A 24,425-nucleotide genomic window follows, 5' to 3' on the forward strand; every position below is an offset into this window, starting at 1 on the left:
ATAGATAATATGCAGAGGGCAAAGGAAAACCCATTCTTCTTTTAAACTCATACCTTCCATTTTAGAATCAATACCATATATTGGTTCCAAGGCAGAAGACTGGTAAAGACTTAGCAATGGGGGTTAGGTGACAAAGTTAGGAAGTGTCTGAGGCCAGATTTGAACCTAGGACCTTCCATCCCTGGGCCTGGCTCTCAATTCTTTGAGCCACCTAGCTGCCCCTGACATCCACTCTTCTTGAGGGGATGAAGATCCTTTATAGAGACTGAGAAACAATGGTTGGACAGGTCTGAGGAAAACCAAGGAAAAAGTAGTATCCTGGAAGCCAAGAGAGAAAAGAGTGGTTAGGATGAGGCCAGATGTTCAGTTCTGTCAAATATTGCTGAAAAAGTAAGAAAAATGAGAACTGAAAAGGGTTTTGGTTTTAAAGTCAGGAGCCTACAGTTTGAATTTTGCCTTATTAGCTGTGTTGTAACCCTTGGCAAGTCATTTAAACTATCTGTTATTCAGTTTTCTCTTCCCTAAAATGAAGCAAATTGATAGGAAGGACTCCAAAGTCTCTTCCATTACTAAGTCTGTAATCCCAATTTTGCATAATTTAGATAATTGATAACCTTGGGGAGAACATTTGAAGTTGAAAAAGGGGGTCAGAAATCAGATTGCAAACATTTGAGAAGAGTGGAAAGTGATGAATTGGCGGGAACAAATTGTAAACTAGTGTCACTTGAGCTTAGAATTCCATCTCAATTCTCAAATAATTTCTCTTTCTACTATACTACACCATACCAACTTTACTTTAAAGGTTTTCTTGTGTTAAGTCAAATTCTCCCTTTTTGCAACTTCCACCCATTACTTCTAGTGCTGTTCTTTGGGACCAAGCCAAACAAATCTAATTCCTCTTCAATTTAACAGTATTTATTATATACAAGATGAACAAAGAGCCTCAAGGAACTTATATTCCATTGAGAAGAAACAAAATTTATTTTGTGAATGAATAGAAGATAATTTGAGGAGGGAGAGAACAATAAAAACAGTGTAGGTCAGGAAAGACTGCCCATACAAGGTGGTGCCAAAGCTATGGATTTAAAGAAGAACCTGAAGAAGGAATGTATTTCAGAAATCAGGATTAGGCTAAGGAAAAGTCTAATGCCTGAGGTAGAATCCAGAATTCTAGGAATAGTATGTAGTCTGGCTTGGCCAAAATGTATCATATGACAAAACGTAGAGGATGGGAGCATCCAGGAAGGGTGAGTTGAAGCTAGATTGTGCAAAACTTTAAATGCCAAGCTGACAAGTTTGTGCTTTATTCTAGAAGCAATCAATAGGGTGCTATTTAACATTTTCGAACAAGGAAGGAATTGACTCGACCAGTAGAAGATGACACCTATGTAAACCCAAATTATATAATCAACATTCAGAAAGCATTTATTAAGCACCTTTTATGGGTTTGACACTGTTCTAAAGATAGGAGGTCAAAAGTAAGACTATCCCTACAAACAGGTATTTAATAAGTTTGTAGAAGTTAATAGAAAGATGCATTGTTTTATTCTTTGTATTTATGTCCTCAGTACTTAGCACAGGGTGTGCATAGTATATATAGGCAATTAAATAATTACTTGTTGATTGATATATACAAATGATGGGGACAGGTAGGATTCTAACAACTGTGGTAATTGGGGAAAGTCTTTTGAAAGAGGTGGCCCTTGAAGCCTTATAAGGAGCTGAAGGTTCTAAGAGGAAGAGATGGGATATGAGAGCATTTCTGAAAGGGGGAACTGAAATGTCATGTACAAGGAACAACAAGTATGTAGATCTTTCTGGGATGTAAAGTAAATAAGGGGAGGTAAAGTATAAGTGTACTAGAAAGTCGTGGAGCCAAGTCATGAAAGACGAATTTGCATATTATCCATTAGGAAGTGACATAGTTAAACTCTTTTTTTTAGGAATATGAATTTGGCAGCTGACTGGGCAATGGAGTGGTGAGGGGAGAAACTGAATCTAGGGTGATCATTTAAGCAGCTATTGAAACAGGCGAGAATTGGTAGCCATTTGAGTCAAACAGTTAAATAATCAGTGAACAAGTGCTAGGCAATGTGGATGCAAATACAAAAAAGGAAGTTTTTACCCTCAGGAAGAGAAGGGAACAGATATAAGAGTTTATAGAGGTTGAAGGGAACAGATGCAAGAGTTTATAGAGGTTGGATACAGGGACATAACTATTTGGATGAGGAGGACAAGAGAAAAGGAAGAGTCAAATGATGACTATAATGTGAACATTGAAAGATATGCCTGGAAGAAGGGGTATCTTCAATAGAAATAGGGAAATTTAGTGAAAGGGTCAGTTTTGAGTGGAAGATAATGAGTTATATTTGGACATGTTGAGTTCTCTTTCTCATTCAGTAGTTCTTCAAACACTTGAAAATAATGATAATGCTTTTCTCCTTCCTCTCTACCCCCCAGATTCCCCAGTTTCTTTATACAGGTCAATTCATCAGGCATTTATTAAGCAGTCACTACCATGCTAGACATGAGGGATACAAAGATTAAAAAAAACAATTCCTCCCCTAAGGTCTTACATGGGAGACAGCACAGCATGTACACAGAGAAGTAAATATAAAATGTATACAAAGTAATTTCAGGAGATTCCAGGAGAGCACTCACTTACCAAAGGGAGTGATCTGGAAAGACCTTGCAGGAAGCAGCACTTGATCTGATCTTTGAAGGATGGGAAGGACTCTAGAGCAGGAGGCAGTAGGGGTATTCCCTGTGCAAAGCCATGGAGTCAAGTGACAGAATGGCTTGTGCGGGGAACAACAAACAGGTAAATCAATTTGGCCAAACTATAGAGTGTACAATATTGTGTGTGAAATATTTAGAAAGGCTGGTCAGACCCAAATTGTGCATATTACAGAAGAGGGGAGTTTATATTGTTTCTAAGAGGCAATAAGGAATTTCTTAAACAAGAAGTAATGTGCTCAACACAGATGCTAGAACTTTCACTTTTGAAGCTCTAGGGGTAATGGGGTGGGATGAAAGACTTGAGGCAGGGGAACCAGTGAAGAAGCTATTATAATTGTCTGGGTGAGAGATGTGAATGGACAGAAGGGGATAGAAGCAAGAGTGCTTATAGAGATGGACTCAAAAGACTTGAAACAAAATGGATATGGGAAATGAAAAGGTCTAGATGAGTACAGGGTTGTAAACCTAGATGACTGGAAATGGGTGTGGCTCTCAACAGAAATGGGAAATTAGGAAGAAAGATGGCTTTAGAGGGCAAAATAAGTTAATTAAAAAAAAACAACCCTTCTGCCTTGGAATCAATGTAAGTATTGGTTCCATGGCAGAAGAACAGAAAAGGCTGGGCAATTGGTGTTAAGTAACTTGCCTAGGATAACACACTGTCTGAGGCCAGATTTGAACCTCTCAGTTCCTGACCTGGCTTTCTATCCAATGAGCCCCATAAGTTCAATTTTGTATACATTGAATCTGAGATCCCTATGTGACAAATAAGTGAAGATGTCTAATAAGTACATGGTGATGCAGGACTAAAACTCAGTAGAGAGATCCTAATTATGTAGATTTGGGAGTCATCTATTTAGAGGTAATTGACCCCTAGGGTCTAATGAGATCCTCAAAACAGTGTACATTGAGAAGAAAGTCCAAAATAGAGCCCTAGGGTAGACCCATACTTAGGGGAAAAGATAGGAATGATCCAGCAAAGGAGACTGACAGAATAGTCACAGAGAGATTGGAGGAGAACCTGGAAAAAGGAATGCCACAGAAACCCTGGGAACAAATAGATGATCTGCAGTGTCATGCTGTAGAGAAGTAAGAAGAATGAAGACTAAAAAGAGACCAATGGATTTAGGAACTCAGAGATTGTTAGTAACATTGGCCAGTAACCATCCTGCTTGCTTTCCTCTAAGATACACTCCAGTTTGTCATTTCTAAAATGCTGTGCTCAGAATGGAATACAGTACTTACTCCTTTGACCTTACTAGTTAAACTTCTTTAAGAAGAAGGATTATATATTTTTTTCATCTCTATAGTGTCTAACATAGTGCTTTAATTTGTACTTAATCAATTGAATTTGCTAATATTGATTTACCATCTCTAAAACAGTCTTTTAGGAAGAAGGTATACTTGGGGCAATGTTCCTGAGTGTGTGACTTTTAATCTTCAGACAAATTATTCAAATTGTTCATTCACTAACTATTACCTGTTTTATACAGAGCACTATAAATATTTTTCTCCTGTGCTTTCCATAAAAAAGAACTTTTATTATTTATATTTGAATGTTGATTGATAAACTCTCCTTAAATCCTATTTAGGATTTTCAGGTTGTTTTATTTTTAATCTTCTGACAGACTTTTAGATGGAATAATCATACTTTAGTTGGTCAATCATTTGGCATTTATAAAGTTAAACACTAAGAATACAAAAGAAAAAGACAGTCCCAGCCTTCTAGGAGTTTATATCCTATTGGGGGAAGACAAGATATAAAACAGAGGTGAGAGAGAGATTGGAGGTAGTCTAAAATATAATCTTTTGGAATATGAAGAGGTAGCTGGTGACTGGCCTGGGCCGCCTCCTTAAATAAAGGTTTTGGAAGGGTCTGGAATAGACTATACTTTCAAGGTATGAATTCCAGGGCTGAAGTGATCTAGGATAAAGAGAGGGTATTAAATGGAGAAGTTTTGAGTGCAACCAGGTACAAAATTTTATTGCAAAAATGAAGATTTCATTAATTCCTTCAAGAGTTTTTTCACCATGTCTTGAGGAATTTCCCCAAAGGGTTGTTTATTTAGTTTCTCAGCCAGTTCAGTAAACATTTATGCTAGGTACTTTAGGGTCATGTCCTCTGTTTTGCTATGCTGCAGATAATCTTAAAGTTTTTTAGATTGGCCTCAGGCGATAAGCTCTTTCAAACTGGAGTTTGTCTCTTTCCTTTATCCATATTGTTTAATATGTTTGCATTGTATTTTCTAACTCTTTAGGGATGGATACTTCATATGATGGTACTGAGGTAACTGTTGTCATGGAGGAAATTGATGATCCTTACTCTTACTCCTCCCCTGGACCACCCAAGAAAAAGAAGAAATACAAAATACATGGAGAAAAGGCCAAGAAACCTAGGTAAGGCAATTCTTTCTGACTGAGCTTTTGAATTTCTTAATGGTAATTCTATTTCTGGGGGTTTGCATGTTTCTTGTCTTAAACTACCACTTGGTTTGGAGTTTATACAGCACAAGATGATCACAAATCTTAATGATTTTCAGATCATAGAATTATATGACTTCAGAGTCAAACAGAACAAACTCCATTTCTATAGTTTGATAGAGGTTATAGGTGGGGTAGTAATACGCTTGTAGGCAGAATACACAGTGAAAGAGGAACAAAGGGTGTGACTGAAATACAGATTGGATAATTAGTGTCTGAGTAACCTGTCCCATGGGAGCACTGCCTTTGTCTAAGTTCCTCCACTCATTTATGTGAGAATTTGGTCCTGAATTCTCAAAGCTAGCTAACTTACATTACTATATTTAAATTGTGGTCTATAGAAAACTAAATCAGGTTTCAAAAGAAAGTGGTAAGGGACATTTCTGCCTTTTTGGCTCTACCACTTTGGCACTTAATCATGTACCACCATGTATCCTATATTTAAGGTCTATCTCTATTGTCTTCCCATTTATAGTAGAAAGAAGACTGAACTTGAAAGTCAAGAGACCAGGTGTTTAGCCCTGTCTATCACTGGTGGATTTCAGTTCTCACTCTGCTATAAAAATACTTTGTGATTTTAGGCATGTCCTTTCTTCTTTTTGAACTTACTCCTTTTTTTTGTAAAATGAAGGGTTTAGATTGGCTCTCTAGAAATATGGGAATCAAGAAATGAGCAAGACTAGTGTCTTGAAAGCAGAAACTTTATTTTAAGCTTCAACGTATCTCTTACAACATTGTAGTATCATGCATACAATAGAGGATGAAGTGTGGTACACTGCATACATAGTCAAGGAAGACTTAGATACAAATTTCATGAGACACTAACCTTTGTGACCTGAGCAAGTTACCTGACCTCTCTCATTCGCAACCTTAAAGAGTTTTTGTGAGAATCAAATGGCATGATGAAAGAATATAAAGAACTTCATAAGCCTTAAAGTACTACATGGTAATGCCCCCCCCCCGCCCCCCTATTCCTATATCATAGGAATATGTTCCAAGACCTTCTATGGATGGCTGAACCCTTAGATAGTACTGAACCCTATACAGATGGTTCTCACTTTATTGCCTATTATGTTAGTTTTACTGTATAGTACCATAGTTTCTCTCCCCACTCCTGCTCCTCAGCTGGTGCTTTGAGACCTTCAAATTCCTCACCCCACCAAAAAAAAAAACCAAAAATAAAAACAAAAATTAGAAAAACCTACAATCCTCAAAGTGAAAGCAGAAGTGTGCCAGCCCTCTCCCTCATCCAGCAGTACCTCCTCCGCCTTTCTTCCTTACTCCTTTCTCTGGTATTCAAGGTGGACCTCAGGTAACAAATAGCAGAAAGAGAAAGCACAGATAAGGGAAGACAACTGTATACTTATGTCATTTATTACTACGTTTAGGTGCTTCCTAAATGATAGTTGGTTGAGTAAATGAAAACTTGAAGGACTTATCTGTGTTTCAGATCTGCTTACCTCTTGTACTATTATGACATTTACCTGAAAGTACAGCAGGAACTTCCCCACCTTCCCCAGTCTGAGATCAATAAGAAGATCAGTGAAAGCTGGAGACTCCTTAGTGTGGCTGAGAAGAGCTACTACTTGGAGAAGGCCAAATTAGAGAAAGAAGGTTTGGATCCTGTAAGTTACTTTACCTACCAGTGCTTTGAAAATCTTAAAATACAATACTAATGTAAACTGTTACTTAAGCTCATGCTCTTGTCAAAGAATTTGGGGGATAATAAACTCCTAGTTCTCCTTTGTAGTCTTTGCTTTCTCCAAAGGTAATCTGAATGGCTATGATATGAGTCATTAAATATTTTTGAAGACCATGTTATTTCTCCAGAATCCTTTATGATTCTATCTAACATTTTGTCAGTCTTATTGGTGGAAAAAGGATATTTGGTCAGTGATTTTTAGAGGATAACTAGGATTACTTCCAATTTCTGGATCAGAACTGAAAGATTAGAGTCCATAAACTTTTCACAGATTATAGACTAGAGCCAGCAGGATTTTTTAACACTTATCTAGTCCATCTGATAAACAAAAGGAATTACCTCAATAGGATACCAGACATTGTAATCCAGTCTCTTTCTACCTGAAAACCTCTACCTCTTGAAATAGCCCATTCCACTTTTAGATGACTCTAATTGTTAGCAATATCTTTCTTACATTAAACTTGCCTCTAACTTTTAATCATTACTACAGGTTCGCAAAAACAACTCTAATTCCTCTTCCACATAATAACATTTAACTCACGTACCCCTTGAATCTTCTTTTTTTCAGAAGGTTAAAATACTCCCCAGTTCCATCAACCAATCCTCCTGCGCCATGGGCTCAGGACCTGTTCTTGTTCTCTTCTAGACATTTTCTACTTTATCAATATCCTTCTTAAATTATGGAGTCCAGAACTTATTCCAACCAGGATTTTCTAGAGGAAGAGCACAATGACGATTACCTTCTTGTTCTGGGAAGCTGTGCATTAAGAAAATGCATCTCAACATCACACATTATTTTGGCTGCAACATCACACTGCTGACTTACTGTGTTGCAGTCCACAGACCTCCAGATCTTTTTCGCAACATATTGCTATCCAACCTTGCTTCCTTCATCTTGTATTTGTGAAGTTGGATTTTTTTGTACATTAGCGTGATGTTTTACATATGATCCAGCTCAACTGTATATATTTATTTTTAAAGATTTTTTGAGTCTATAATCTAGTATTGGTTATCATTCCCAGCTTTGTGCCATCCTTAAATTTGATGGACATGTGTCCTGTACCTTTATTCAAGTAATTGATAACAATGTGAAGAAAAATTGAGTCAGTCAGAGATTCCTAGGGTACTCCCCTGAAGATTTCCCACTTTCATATGGAACCATTAATAATTGCTCCCTTCAATCTAGCCATCCAGTGAGTTCTAGATCTATCTAATTAATTATATTTGCATGTAGTACACATCTCTCCATCAAGGAGAGTATGAGATACTGGATAGAAAGCTTTGATAACATTTTGGTAAATTATATCAGTACATTCTCCACATCTATAAGTTTAGAAATCCTGTTAGAAAAGGAAATTAGATTAGTTTGATACCACTTCTTGCATCTATGTTCATTAAGTAGATTGGTCTATAGTTTTCTTTCTCTGTTTTTGGCCTGCCTGGCTTTGGAATCAGTACCATATTTGTGTCATAAAAGGAATTTAGTAGAACTCCTTCTTTGCTTATTCTGTCAAATAGTTTGTATAATATTGGGATTAGTTGTTCTTTGAATGTTTGATAGAATTCATTTATGAATCAATCTGGTCCTGGGGATTTTTTCTTAGGGAGTTCTTTGATGGCTTTTTACATTTCTTTTTCTGATATGGGGTTATTTAGGTATTCTATTTCTTCTGCTAATCTAGGCAATTTTTATTTTTGTAAATATTAATACATATCACCTAGATTGCCATATTTATTGCCATATAATTGGGCATAATAGTTTTTAATGATTGCCTTAATTTCCTCATTAGAGGTGATGTTTCCATTTTCATCTTTGATACTGTCAATTTGGTTTTCTTCTTTCCTTTTTAAAATTAGATTGACCAGTACTTTGTCTATTTTATTTGTTTTTTTCAAAGGACCAACTTCCAGGTTTATTTATTAAATCAATAGTTCTTTTACTTTTGATTTTATTAATTTCTTTAATTTTTAGGATCTCTAATTTAGTTCTTTGCAAATTAGCCAAGCTTTGTTAGTTTTCTAGTTCCTAGCATCTTTGATCTGTTGGACCTAATTATCTTGCAAATCCAGTAAGGATTTTGAGTAGTCTTCATGTTTCTTGTGTATCTAATCCTTTTTGACTATTTCATTTACCTTTTTTCTTAAGTGATGCCTGTATTTTATAGTTCTCATTTTAAAAATTGAGCATGTGATAAAGATCTTTGGTTTTCCCTTCCCACCAGAAAGTTGTTTTTTTCTTACATTGTAAATACTATTCTATAATGGCCCACCCACAAACTGATTTTCTACTAGTCCTTGTTTGCTACTTAGGACATTGTGTGGGTTTTAAGAAGTAGTAATTTGTCCTATTTAGAAACCTCTTGCCTACCTCTCACTAATGAGACATTTTGCGTGGTGATCAATATTCTATATTGTTACTTCCTGGACTTGTTTAGCAGTTTTGCCAGTCTTATTGAATATTATTCAAGTCCAGGTCTCCCAGAAATTAGACTTAGACGATACTTCATGACATGTTCTAAATAGGTAGGTGACTTTAATATAAAATCATACTTTTTGAAAAATTAGAAAAGTAAATCGTATACTTAAAAAAAAAAACACCTTACCTTCTGTCTTTGAATCAATAATGTGTATTGGTTTTAAGGCAGAAGAATGATAAGGGCTAGGCAACAGGGGTTAAGTGACTTGCCCAGGGTCACACAGGGAAATGTCTGAGGCCAGATTTGAACCTAGGACCTCCCATCTCTAGGCCTGGCTCTCAATCCACTGAGCTAACCAGCTTCCTTCCACCCCCACCCCCCCATATACTTTCCATAGCAATGGGTAGAGATATTTTCTTAACCAAACAACAGAGGCAATTAAAAAAATAAAATAGATAATTTTGATTACACAAAACTAAAAAAGCTCCTGTGTAGACAAAATAATACACCTAGGGTAAATAGGGAAGCAGTCAAATGGGTAAATCATAATTGTAATATTTCTCTGATAAGGGTTTGCTTGGTATCTAAGACACAAAAGCTATATATAACACTAATATATGGTCAGAAAGGAAACACACATACCCACAGAGGAAATGGAGGGAGAGAAAAGAGAGACAGTTGAGAGAATGAAGAGGGGGAAAGTAACCCAGCTTTGTCTCCTTGAGGGACAGAGTATGTCTCCTCAGAGAGTGGTTCTGGGAGGTAGAGGTTAAGAACTAGAGGAAAGAGCTTTGTTGAAATGGCTCACAGCTTCCCTTCCTGGTCTTAGCTATTGTTGAGAGATAAGATGGTCTCTGGGTCCTTCAAGTACAACTGCCACTTCTCTTTCTGCTCCTGCCCACCACCACCCCCACCACCCCCAGACCTGGGGTTACTCCTCTGCCCAGGGGAGAGGATGGCTCCTTGGATCTAGTTGTTTGGGTCCCTAGGATCCTGAGCTAACCCTCCTTTTTGGGGAGAGGTATGGTTCTCCACAAATCTTTAGCCTCCTTCCTTAGTCTCAGGAACTGGACAGACCTGATCTAAGTAGTAAACACTTTATTTGGGTTCACACAGGGAAGGGAGAGATGGAGATATTAGGTGAGGAAAGTGAGTAGCAGGAATCCCTACTGACTGGCAGACTTGCCCCTCCAAAGTCTCTGGGGGCCAGACTCTCAGCCTTGACCCCTCTTCTGGTTAGCTGCTGGTTTGGCCCTTACTCCTGAGCTAATCTAGCTTGAGTAATGGAGTCCAGGACAAGTTAGGGAGAGAGATGGAGAATAGATCTTTGGAGAGAAGATTTCTTAGTAGATGGCTTCCTTCAAAATCCCACTCTACGATATCTTCGATATCTTAAGCTGATTGAGAGATTTCAGGGGTTCACTGGGAAACAGTTGGTATCCAGAGGGACCCCCACTTAGGTGATCCTCTTCAAAGGGTCTCAGCTGGAGGAGTGTCCTGGAGCTTCTGACTGGAATCTTGGGTTTTTTCTTCTTGCACCTCCTGCACGCTTCCTCTTTACAGCTGATTTCTGCCAAAGATTTCTCTCTTACAAATTTCCTCACCTACATAACATAGAGTATATTATTATGTATTACATATATGATATGATATATATATATATATTGGTTATCCCTACTTAGATAGGTGTCAAAAGATTTGAACAAACAGCTCTCAAAAGAAGAATCACAAAATATTAATAATCACATGAAGGAATGCTCCAAATCCCTAATAATAAGAAAAATACAAACCAAAGCAGCCCTTGGATTTTACCTTACACCCTGCAAATTGGCAGCAATGACAAAAAAATAACAGTAGTCAATGTTAGAAGATTCGTGAGATAAGAACACTAATACATTATTGGTGAAGCTGTGAAATGGTACAATGATTTTGGAAAGCAGTTTGGAATTATGCAAGTAAAGTGACTAAATGCCCATATCCTTTGAACCAGAGACTCCATTACTTGATTTATGCCACAAGGAAAGCCATTGATAAGAAAGTCCCCATATACAACAGAATATTTATTGCAGTACTTTTTTGTGATGGCAAATAAAGAATTAGAAATCTAGTAGATGCTTATTGATTGGGGCCTGGCTAAACAAATTGTGATACATGTATGTAATGGCATATTACTGTGTTATAAGAAATGATGTGTGATGAATACAGAAAAGCGTGACAAGATCTATCTGAACCCATAACCAAGAAAACAATTTACACAATGGCTGTAACAGTGTAAGTGGAAAGAACAACCACACATGAAAATTCAAAAACGAATATAAAAATCAAGAGTGACTCAAATGGATGATATATAGACACCCATAATTGTATGCCTTTAGCACACAGGTGTAACACATTGAACATGTTTTCTGACTTTTTCAGTGTATGGCTCAACTGTGCTGATCCTCCCCTCCCACCTCCACTCCCCTTTTTCTCTTTAAGAAGATACTATTTGTTTTATGGTGTTGCTCTTTGGAAGGGAGACAGGATGCTGAAGAAAATTATGATGACAGAAAGAAGATATCATTAAAAACTTGTTTAAAAATATTAGTACTTTCTTTACTGAATTAGCAAAAACCATAACTAAGTTCATTTTGAAGAACAAAAGATCAAGGATATTGTGAGATTTAAAATGGTTGAGGTCTTAAACTGTTGTGAGTTAAAATGGTGGAAGATATAAATTGTGATAGATATAAGAGAGGGTGAGTAAAATTTGACCTCAGAAATATGTTTCACTACAGTGTCTTGGTTTTTAAATCAAATATAAGGTGGTCGCCAGGGAAATATTCCCAATTACTCAAATACCCAAGTCAATTGGGTTTTATAGAGATTTTAATTAACAATACAATGGGTAATCAAAGAAAGAGAGAGAGAGTAAGAAAGGAATAAGTATGAAGAGCCTCAAGCCAATATGGCCTAGACCTGAGTCTTAAGAGAGAAATCAGTCAGTTTTTTAACACTCACCACAAGGTCTGACTAAACAAGGATTCTAGTGACATCAGGCCAGCTCCATCTCAGCTGACTTCACCAGAGAGCCTTCCAGCGAGACCTCCTTAAAGATTGTCCTCCAAGACCTTCCCTTCTCCCGAGCCTCTCTCAAGAGATTCTTCCCAAGCGATCCTCATTAGAGATCCTCCAAAGGGATTTCTCCAAAGGATATCTCTTCAAGAGATTCTGCTTTTTCTTATATAGGGGTTTTTCTCTCATGTCACCTCCCCTAAGTTCCTACATCTACCAATCACTGTAGACTCTTTCTAAAGGACTGCCCATCTGAATTCCTGCTAAGTCGACAAATCTCCTCAGTAAGTCTGAATCAGAAAAAATGCTGCTGTGTCAACCAAGATCCTCAGTAAGTCTGAACTAGAGAAAACAAAGCTGAGTCAACTAATCTCATCAAGAGAAAACTTGCCCGACCCTTTTAGGTACCTAGGATCCCATTGTATCAATTCTAAAAACAGGCCTGGCTCAAAGAACTCCTTGCCCCACCATAAGCATGGATCCAAGTACTTTCTTTGTTTAGCAATGAGTTTTCTCCCTTAAAGCAGTCTTAAGTACGGGTGGAGTAGAGGTCCTCTCATTTCTGATCCTGGTGAGTTCTCACATCAAAATGGGGAATGTTTCTCAGTAGGGAATTTGTTCCAATTAAGAATTCCCTGATGGGGAAATTTTTTAACATTCACAAGTCTGAGAGATTTCAAGATTTACAATATCCAGGGAAATCATGAAAAAAAATGCAAAGGAAGGAGGACTTGCAGTCCCAGATCTCAAACTATACTATAAAGCAGTGGTTATCAAAACAATTTGGTACTGGCTAAGAGACAGGAAGGAGGATCAGTGGAATAGACTTGGGGTAAGAGACCTCAGCAAGACAGTCTATGACAAACCCAAAAACCCCAGCTTTTGGGACAAAAATACATTATTTGATAAAAACTGCTAGGAAAATTGAAAGACAGTGTGGGAGAGATTAGGTTTGGATCAACACCTCACACCCTACATCAAGATAAATTCAGAATGGGTGAATGACTTGAACATAAAGAAGGAAACTATAAGTAAATTAGGTGAACACAGAATAGTATACATGTCAGACCTTTGGGAAGGGAAAGATTTTAAAACCAAGCAAGACTTAGAAAGAGGCACAAAATGTAAAATAAATAATTTTGACTACATCAAATTAAAAAGGTTTTGTGCAAACAAAGCCAATATAACTAAAATCAGAAGGGAAGCAACAAATTGGGAAACAATCTTCATAAAAACCTCTGACAAAGGTTTAATTACTCAAATTTACAAAGAGCTAAATCAATTGTACAAAAAAGTCAAGCCATTTTCCAGTTGATAAATGGACAAGGGACACGAACAGGCAGTTTTCAACCAAAGAAATCAAAGCTATTAATAAGCAAAGTATTCTACATCTCTTATAATAATCAGAGAGATGCAAATCAAAACAACTCTGAGGTATCACCTCACACTTAGCAGATGGGCTAACATGACAGCTATGGAAAGTAATGAATGCTGGAGGGGATGTGGCAAAGTTGGGACATTAATGCATTGCTCTTGGAGTTGTAAATTGATCCAACCATTCTGGAGGGCAATTTGGAACTATGCCCAAAGGGCGATAAAAGACTGTCTGCCCTTTGATCCAGCCATAACACTGCTGGGTTTGTACCCCAAAGAGATAATAAGGAAAAAGACTTGTACAAGAATATTCATAGCTGCACTCTTTGTGGTGGCCAAAAATTGGAAAAGGAGGGGATGCCCTTCAATTGGGGAATGGCTGAACAAATTGTGGTATATGTTGGTGATGGAATACTATTGTGCTCAAAGGAATAATAAAGTGGAGGAATTCCATGGAGACTGGAACAACCTCCAGGAAGTGATGCAGAGCAAAAGGAGCAGAATCAGGAAAACATTGTACACAGAGACTGATACACTGTGGTACAATCGAACGTAATGGACTTCTACATTAGTGTCAATGCAATGTCCCTGAACAATCTGCAGGGATCTAAAAAACACTATCCACAAGCAGAGGATAAACTGTGGGAGTAAAAACACCGATGAAAAGCAACTGCTTGACTACAGGGGTGGAGGGGATGTGACTGAGAAGAGACTCTAAATGAACACTAATGCAAATACCAACAACATGGAAATGGGTTTGAATCAAGGACACATGTTATACCCAGTGAAATCGCGTGCTGGCTATGGGAGAGGTGGTGGGAGGGGGAGAGGAAAAGAAAATGATCTTTGTTTCCAATGAATAATGTTTGGAAATGACCAAATAAGATAATGTTTAAAAAAATATTAGTACTATCTTATTTTTTTGTGAAATGCTTTTTCTTATGCAAAACATGTTCCTTAACAAATCTCATTAACTTGTTATTGCTGTATATTGTGATATATGCTATCACTTTAATTGCCATATCTTTATTATTTAAATATGTACCATTTTTTTATGTAGTAAAATTTTAATCTTATCATTCAGTCTTCCTCCCACAGTGTCATATTGCCTTCCATTTGTTCTCATTTGGTTCTTCTTAGAGAATTTGTAGTCTGGCAGGATTATATTTCATTGGTCTACTTCAAAATGGACCAAGTTTCCAAATTTCCAAAGTTGTCTGAACATTAACATTTTCCCTATTTTGTTTATTTTTCATATAGTTACACATTCTGCCTTGACATCTTTGTCCCATTAGTGATTCTAGACAGACTGATTATCTCAGTTAGGCTAAAGTGTGATTCACTTGATGCCAAGGGTTCTATGGTATGAAATACAGAGTAATGAGATGAGGTTGGCATGCTACATTTACTTTTGTATTCTGACACTGTTTTGGAATTTCCCCATTTCTTTTTTGGAAAGCTGTCTAATGAGAAGATCATAACCTCTTCATCATTCTGTCAATCTGTTCTGTTTCTTCCATTCCTACATTTTATTGATATATACCTTTTACGTTATGAGTTGCTCCCAGTATCTTTCTCTGTCCCATTCCAGAGAGTCATCCCATATGACAATATTTTTAAAAGACGAAGAAAAAAAGAGTAACATTATGTTCAACACATAGAAAAAGGATGAAAATAACATGCAGTGTATCACACCCATAGACCTATACCACCTCTTCAAAGGAATGCGGCAGAATGTCTTTTCAGATTTTTTCTTTGGGGTTTTGTAATTTTGCAACATTTGTTTTTGATTATTTTTGTAGTGGTTCTTTCCATGTACATCGTTGTCATGTTTCTTATAGCATAGTATTAATCCATTATCGTAATGTATTACAATTTGCTTAGCCATTCCCCAATTGATGGCCATCTACTTTGTTTCTAAATTCTTTGCTACCACCAAAAATGCTACATAAATATTTTGGTGTATTTACAGACTTATCTGAGTCCTCCTTAAGGTATTTGACTCATAGTAGGATCTCTGGGTCGGGGGGTGGGTGGGGAGGACATTTTACTTACTTTATTTGTATCTTACTCTTATTTTTTAATTACCAGAACTCCAAGCTATCTGCACTGACTGCCGTGGTCCCAGACATCCCAGGTTTCCGCAAGATCCTACCCCGATCTGATTATATCATCATTCCTAAGAGTACCCTTCAGGAAGATCAGAGTTGTCAGTCCTTAGAATTGTGTGTGACTCAAGGCCCCACCAAAGGGATATCGGTCCCCTCCAGGGCTACTCAGGAGACACTCCCAAGCATTCTGTCTGTGGAACCCAGCCAGGCAGGTGCAACAGAACAGTGCATCACTATCGAGGGGCTGGCAGAGGAGGTGGGTGCTCAGCCTAACCATGTCCAAGAGATGGTTACTTCAGAGATCCTATCCCATGATGTGGTCCTTGAGGAGGCTGCCCTAGATGTAGGGGAGAATCACCCTTATCAGACAAGTCTGGTCATTGAGGAGACCTTGCTGAGCAGTTCCCAAGATATCCCCAGTGGAAGTCTGGCTGTGTCCCACCCGCAGGTGGGAGATAATGTGTCTGTGGTGGCTGTTGTGAGGGTAAGTAAATTAAATCCCGATTTCATATATTTCTATCTTAAGTTATCACAGTGTCAACCAGAATTGTCTAGAGTTTGATGTGAGGAAAAGAGACCTAAATTTAGTGTTTCTTGTTTTCTGTGTTATAAACACTATGGAATTCAACAATTTGCTTGTTTGAGGACCTTAAAGCCCCTACATTTCTTTATGTTTTAATTTCCAACAGCTTCCTTTGGGTTAATATAACTAGAATTAATTTGATACCTTTGAGAAAAGACATAAACTTGGTTAATATCAGTCTTATCTTAGGGTATAAATTTAAAAACAGTTTTATATGATTCCAACTTAGGATATGTCTCAAGGCCCTAAGACTTCCAGGATTGTTTGTATTCATGTGTGTACTCTTGCTTGGACATAGTAATATATCTGGAAACAAAACTTTTTTTTTAAAACAGTCTAGAATTGAGAGAGTTGGCATAAGTTAAGCAGGAGAAAAGGGTTTTTTTTGTGTGTGTTTTCTCTTCGGTATGGATCTCTTTCAAGGAGATAGGGCTGGCAGCTTGCCTCAAAGGCAAAAAAATCCCAGCACCTGGTCTCAAATATCCCAATCATGTGGGTGTTGGGAGTTGCATTGCAACTCCCTTCGCATCATCTTTTCTTTACTGTAGAAGTACCCCAGTACAAGCAGAGAGGACCTCAGAATTTAAGTTCATTTTTACCTTTAGTAGATGGGGCATCTTGTGACTATATCAGGAGGCAAACAAAATCTGTGTGCTTTAACATGTCTTTGTACCTCCTATGCTTTATTGTTAAAACAAAAAATTTTGCATTGGATGTGTTTATATGACTATGTTGTACAAGTGCCCCTTTCTGTTCTCTGCTTTTGATTCTGCTTAGGGAATAATTGGATTGAACTACATGTCTTTGATAATTTGCCTTGTGGGAGTCATCAGATGCTATTTGCTCCACTTTAATATTAGAAATCCTGTAATTTTTTTTTTCTTAACTCTCCCAGGGATGATTGTAGTAGTGAGAGAATTCTTTTGAAATGCCCAGACCTAAAGAGTGGCCAACATTAGATAGAGGAAAGAGCTGTAAACTGAGAGTCTGAAGAGCTGAGTTCCAGTCCCATTTCTTCCATTTGACCTTTTTCTGATGTGTGTTTGTAGGACTCCAATGAAAGCAGTTCCTCGGCACCAACCACACAGTTTATCATGCTGCCTCTGCCCACCCACTCAGTTGTGGAAAACTCTGCCTCTATCAAGCTGGTTAGTATAGAGGGAATAGCTTTATGGTTATTTGGGGCAGGGAATTTGTGCTTGGTAGAGAATGCTGCCGTTGATTCAAGGTGACTTTACTGCCACTTTTCTGGGAAATAAGAAAATTTACTATCATAGAATGTTAACAAGAAGGTTCCTTAGAGTCTCTAGTCAAACCTCTTGATTTTACAGAGGAGAAAAGTCATACCCCAGTAGATGAAACTGATTGACTTGCTCACAGCCATACTGCTAGTTAGTGTAGAAGTGAGGCACAGAATCCAGACCTTCCAGATTTTTGAAGGTTTTCTGCTCTATTGAGCTACTTCTGGGGCCACTTTTCCCTCATATTACTTCTATATGGACCGCCATTTTGTAAGCTAATATGCATGCTATTTGGATATGTATGAAACAAGTTAAATACACCTGTTTAACTTGGAACATTCCATTTAAAAATTCACTATTGATAAGTACAGCTAATGGATAGATCTGAGAAGAAACAAAAGGACAGTCCCATAGTCTAGATATACATTCTTAGCTTGTGCTACTACTGCCCTCATTCTTCATTTCCTAGGACCGATAGGTATCACATATACCCAATAAGCTTTCACATTTTCCCAAAGGAAATTCTTAATTTTTGGTCAAATTAGATAAAGAGCCAAGAGAGAAAGCAACATTATCTAAATTGGGAGACTGGAGATCATGGTCCATTCTCAGCACTGCTATTAACTAGCAGTACAATCTTGGACAAGTCATTTCTCTTCCTTGGGCCTCAGTTTCTTTTGAAAAATGTGTATCTCTCAGGTGCCTTCCAACTCTAATGTTCTATGAGTAAATGTATGAGTGCTATCCTCATATGAGATGATTGTATTCTTATGCCTATAAATGTCCACATGACTGATAGAATTCAGATTGTATTAATTCTTTTTCCTTCTCTCCTTCCCAGACTACTACTTATACCCGCAGGGGCCATGGAAATTGCACCAGCCCTGGCTGCTCTTTCACCTATGTCACCAGGCACAAACCACCAAAGTGTCCAACATGTGGCAATTTTCTGGGAGGGAAGTGGATCCCAAAGGTAAGGTATATAAAATACTTTTTAAACATGAGAAGCTTTGAATTACACATTTCTTCCTTTCATTGGAAACATTTTATTTATTATAATTTGTTGGAGACTTGACTTTAAACACCAACACCAATATTTAGAATGATTAGTGTAGGTACTCTGTCAACTAGTATAGATTACAATGCTCCTGGCTGTAATGAATATTTGTTAATTAAGTAAGCAATAAAAGATTATTGATAGTTAGGTATTGGTGGATGAAGAGTTGAGTTTGAGTGAGCTGAATTTCAAGTCAAGAGTGGAATCTTAAAAGAATGATGGGAAGAGAACTGTCTCAAGGAGTCTTGGGAAAGACAGGTGAACCAATGATCACTGTTTTGATGGTCCTGAATAAGGAAGGTGGTCCTAGGAGCTTGCTTTGAGAGTTGGAGAAGATCTGTTGATATTCTCACTTGAAAAAATCCTGTTACCAAGAAGACAGAGAAAGTGGTGTTGAAATTCCTCTGTTTCACCAATAGTTGACAGGAGAGAGCAACTGCTAAGGTGGTATCAGTGAAATTCTAACAGGGTGAGTTATATCTGAGCAGAAGAAAGGAATACAGTTTTATCTATTACTGTTTATAAAATTATATTTTAGTTTTAGGATAGAAAGCTAGATATAATTAGTGTAGAATAAGGATTACCTTTGATAATCAAGAAGAAGCCTTTTGTGAGGCAGATTTTGGAGAAAATATAGATTAGATCTTATTAGTGTTAGGGATATTTTACTGTAAGTATTTTCCTGCTTCCTTTTCCTTTCCCTTTATTACCATTTTAAAAGTTATAATAAATAGGGTTTTATATAAATAATCTGAGCAGGATTTTTCTTCAACTGCTTAGAACAATCATTTTTTCCCAACTGTCAACCCAAGATCACATCAACTTAAGAGCCTCTCCATATCACTAACAACTATTGGTAAATACAAATATCAATAAATAATAAGGGTCAATATGCCTTATTACATGACTTAGTATATGTTAATGGCTCAAACTTTAGCACCTTGCTACCAGTCTGGCGATGAGCTTCAAGCATACAATATCTCCAATAATTTAATGGTCACTTCTAGATACCTTTCATTCTTTTTTGTTCAGTCACAGTACTCAAATGAATTATTTTGGAAATTTCTTGTATTGATACAGATTGCAGCTCATCCATGTCTGCCTGCATTATGTCACCCTCATAAGCTTTCCCAGAGGAGGTTCATCCAATATGTTTGATTTCCCTTGACATTTAAAGGATTCTAGTAGAACATTTTGGCTCTTCTGTTCACCTGTCATCCCTTATTCTTGCCATATGGCCAGTCCATATTCTTTTTTTCTATTATTAGAGTTTCTTGATTATATCTTCTGTTCTTGTGATTCCTTGAAATTTCTTATTGGTTATATTTTGTAGCCAGTTTGCATGCATCATGTGCTTTCATAATGCCCTTTAAATGAAATCCACTTAATTAGTTAAATCCGGTGCAAATTGGTATATTATAATTTGTACCGAATTTAACTAATTAATTGGAATATTGGTTAAATATATGGGCCTCCTGGGTTGGTTGGGTGATTCAGTGAATAGAGAGCCAGGTCCAGAGATGGGAAGTCCTGTGTTCAAATGTATCCTCAGATAACTTCCTAGCTGTGTGACCCTGGGCAAGCCACTTAAACCTCATTACATAGCCCTTACTGGTCTTCTGCCTAAGAATCAATACATACCATTTATTCTAAGATAGAAAAGGAAAGTTGTTTTTTTTTTTATAAAAGGCCTTTGTTTTCATGAGAAGTTTGGTGTTTTTAAGGCAATATTGCTATTTCAGAATGGAAATCAAGCCATTCTCTTTTTCAATTCTTAGACCAGCTTATTGTCCATCTGTTATCTGTCCATCTCTGTCAGATATCAAATAGGCTCTGTTGGTTGTCCATTCAAATTCATGCAGTAACCTTCATTCTTCCTCACTTAATATTTCCTTATGAATAGCCAGGTAACACTCTTTTGAATTATTAAAAAGTTGTCTTCTAAGAAGCTCTGCACTGTTCTAGGGTTTCTTCAATCAGTACATTGACATCTGGAAGTAAGAGCATATGGAAAACTTTATCATCCCAGGAAATCTTTCCTTAAGTTGGATATTCCATCCAACATATGGCAAGGACACATATCTTCCTGTTTAGTGACTCCCTTGAAATATATGTGCAGAGAGTTGTTACACAGTATTATTTACATTCTGTATTTTTTTAAAGAATTGTAAATTATTTTGATGAATGAATGAGATAATTTTTGAAAAAGAGCCAGTAAATTAATATTTTGTTCTATTAATAAAAATTTTTTACTTATCCAAAAAAAGTAAGTCCTGTTGGATCTTCTAATTTTCTACCTCTTTCACTTAGTCATCAAATGTTAAAGAAGTGGTCCATTGTTGAATATATTTTATGAAAGCCTTCCTATTCTCTACAAATATCCTAAAGTAGGGTGCCTTCAATTCCTATCAAAATGATATTTTCTTGGTACCCTTTTTTGGTATTAGTAAGACTTGAGATTTTTTTTCCCCATGCCTTTAGTGGTTTCCCTTCCTTTAGATACTTTGTATATCAATCTGTGCCATCAAAATTATGCCATTTCCAGCACAGTGCTATAGTGGCTACACTTGATCTAATCTAATTACTTTTCTAGTCATTCTCTTTAGTGTCATTTCTGACTCTTCTATAAGTAGTACATCTGAGAATATGTTGTTAGGGTTTTTCATAGTGATTCCAAAGAGTTTTATGGAGTAAATAGTTTGTTATAATATATTAAAAAATTTTTGAGTTCATCAATTACACATAATAACTGTCTTCCACATAAGTTTTCTGAAGTTGGAACATTTAAGAATTTTTTTTATATCATGACTTTTAGGTAGACCAATAATTCTTAAATTGTTTCTCCTAGATCTATTTTCTGGGTCAGTTGTTTTTATTTCAAATGAGATATCTCATATTTTCTTCTATTTTTTCATTCTTTTGATTATTTTGTTGTTTCTTGATATCCCATGAAGTTTTTAGCTTCTATTTTCCTAGTTCTCATTTTTACAAAATTAGTTTCTTCTATGAGCTTTCAAACCTCTTTTTCCATTAGGCCAATTCTACTTTTTTAGAAACAAAGATTTTTGTGCTTTTTTTTTTTCAATTTGGCCAAATTTCTTTTTAAGCTATTAGTTTCTTCTTATATTTTTTCTCTTCTCCATTTTTACCCCAGCTCTCTTATTTCATTTTTAAATTCCTTTTTGAGCTCTTCTAGAGCCTGAGGCCAATTTCCATTTTTCTTTGAAGTTTTGTGTGTGGCTGTTTGATTTCACTGTTCCCTTCTGAGTCTGTGCCTCTCTTCCTTGTTTCCATAATTTTTATGGTTAGGCCATTTTTTTTTCTGTTTGCTCATTTTCCTAACTTTTTTTTTTTTAACTCTTACTGGTCCCAGGGTAGAGGGTGCACTCTCCCTATTCTAAACTTCAGTTTTTCCTTGCTGCTACCCACAGCTCTAGTTCTGGGTTTCTGTAAGTTTTAGTTCTTCCAAGATGGAATAATGGCCTATGGGCTGGGAGCTCTGAAAGTTACCTTTCACTGATGATTCAATCTCCTCTAGGGACTGATGATGGCTTGTAGGGCACAGAACACTATAGGCTTCCTTGTGCTGGGGCTCAGGGCCTCACCTCAAGCATGGGCAGGGGTTCTGGGTCACACTCTGGGTTTACATAGGCCAGGTGTGCTGCAGCCTACCTTGCCTTGGGACTTGGGATCTCACTAAAGATGGGTAGGGGCTTGGAGTCTCACTCTGGGCTTTACCAATTCATTGCATTTCGGGCTGCCCTGCAATAGAGCCTGGGGCTTCACAGTAAGCTTGGGCATGGACTCTGTGCTTCCCCGTAGGCTTGAATGGGTCAGGCACTGCATGCTACATTGTACTAGGGCTTGGGACTTCACTGCAGGCTTGGGCTAGGACTTGGAGCTTTAACAGGTGGGTATGAGGTGCTCTGCTGTTGGCTTAGGCAGGGTCCCAGGATCTTGAATTTGACTTGGGCCCAGGCTGAGAACCAGGAGTGGAGGGGTGGGTGGCTTGTACTCTTTGGAACAACTTTGTTGCTGGTGGAGTTACCCTCTTATTCTAGTGAAATATATCCCCTCTCCAACTATCTTCCAATTTGATTTTTGCAGGAGAACTTTTTTACTCTGTCCCCTTTTTGGTACTGTCATTCCAGTATTTATTTTGAGTCATTATTTTAAGGTTGTTTTGAGAGGATTTTCAGAGCATTTTGGCTTTCTGTGCATCTTGGCTTCCAAGAGTCTATTACAGTATTTTTACTAAATCTTTACCTTTTTTCTATATTATACTCTTTCTAGTTTTGTCCTTAAATGCCATGAGTGATTTTAGATTAGTTAATTTTATCTTAATTAAATTAGTTAATTTTAAATTTCATTAGATGTCTTGCCAAACATTCTTTATCTTTAAAAGGACCAAATGCATCATTTGACATGCAAAAAAATATAATTTTACTTTGAAATAAAGTATTTTATCCTGTTATCTGTTTTCTTTGCCTTATAAGTAAAAAAGTATTGTATCAGTTGACTCAGTGTAGTCTTTCAGGGTCCTCTTAAATTCTGGACTGAGTGCTAAATTGATAGAATCTTTCAATGCTTTTTTGCTTTTTGACACAGTATTGCTCATAATTGTCCATCATCCTCCTTTGAATGTTTTCACAAAAAAGTTATGTTCTGTTTTGGCTTTTTTTGCGGGGGGGGGGGGGGGGGGGTTGTCTCTTTGTTGTGTTGATTGATTTGCGTGGGTTAAGCATATTTTAAATTGTTTTATTCAGGGTCAGTGCTACTTCTCTTGAGCATTTCCCATTTTTGATGATTAGTTACTTGCTTTGGAATTGAGCTGTTCACTATTATTCTTTCTTTTTTTCCTTTTTACTAATTCTGATCTTAACTCTGAGAATATGGTGGTCTGACAACAACAAAGATTCTCCAGGCAATACAAATTAATTCCTATCTGTGAAAAATTTCTGCTTATTTTTATGTTATTTGGTGTTTGTCATGCCTGGCATCTTAATTTCTTTCTTATAGTTTAATATAAAGAAGTGAGGCTTCTGTGTAGTCTTATAAGTCATTGATCTCTTTAAATCCTTTTAGTACCATGCTTTCTTAAATTTCTCCCTATTGTCATCTATTATCATCTTTGCTTTGAAATCATCAAGTAATAAATTGTATATTGATTTCACTTGGAGGATTTTTATCAAGTTTTTTATTGAATTTCTTTTCTATTTTTTCATGTTTAACAACCAGTAATGGTATATAAAATGTAATTATCTTAATGGTGGGATTTTTACAGATACTTAATGCTAGTACTACTATATCTGATCACCAGATATCCCATGAAATAATATTTCTTGCTGCCCTTGGGATAAAACCCACTGCAGCAGCTTCTTTCTTTGCCTCTCCAAGTAGTACCTGTGAGCCATTCTTTTTTAGTTGCAATTTCTTTCTTGCAACTGTCTTTAATAAAGCGGAGAAGCCAGTCTAAGTGAAGGAGCTTGGCACCTGAGGGGAAGCTTAGAGGTTGACCCTGCCCACAGACCAAAATACTACTATCTCCCCCAGATATTTATGGAGAGGGCCCAATCTCTGACCTCAGAGCTGTGAGATCACAGGACCCTGAGCCTTTGGCCTGAGTTCTGTACTGAGGCCAGTTTTCCTTTTCACCACTAGGCAGA

General features: G+C 37.1%; 1 protein-coding gene across 1 annotated transcript in view; it reads left to right on the plus strand.

The window, feature by feature from the left end:
* The window catches only part of HMGXB3 (HMG-box containing 3), a 59,655-nt gene that overhangs the window by 3,705 nt on the left and 31,525 nt on the right, over positions 1–24,425 (plus strand). Inside the window, exons 2-6 of the mRNA XM_001378776.5 lie at positions 4,998–5,136; positions 6,671–6,845; positions 15,859–16,362; positions 17,511–17,609; positions 18,544–18,675. Coding sequence (XP_001378813.2) covers positions 5,000–5,136; positions 6,671–6,845; positions 15,859–16,362; positions 17,511–17,609; positions 18,544–18,675 — 1,047 coding nt within the window. The 5' untranslated portion in view covers positions 4,998–4,999. The remainder of the gene's footprint in view (positions 1–4,997; positions 5,137–6,670; positions 6,846–15,858; positions 16,363–17,510; positions 17,610–18,543; positions 18,676–24,425) is intronic.

This window comes from Monodelphis domestica, chromosome 1, assembly GCF_027887165.1.
Source record: "Monodelphis domestica isolate mMonDom1 chromosome 1, mMonDom1.pri, whole genome shotgun sequence".
In the NCBI taxonomy this organism is placed as follows: Eukaryota; Metazoa; Chordata; class Mammalia; order Didelphimorphia; family Didelphidae; genus Monodelphis; species Monodelphis domestica.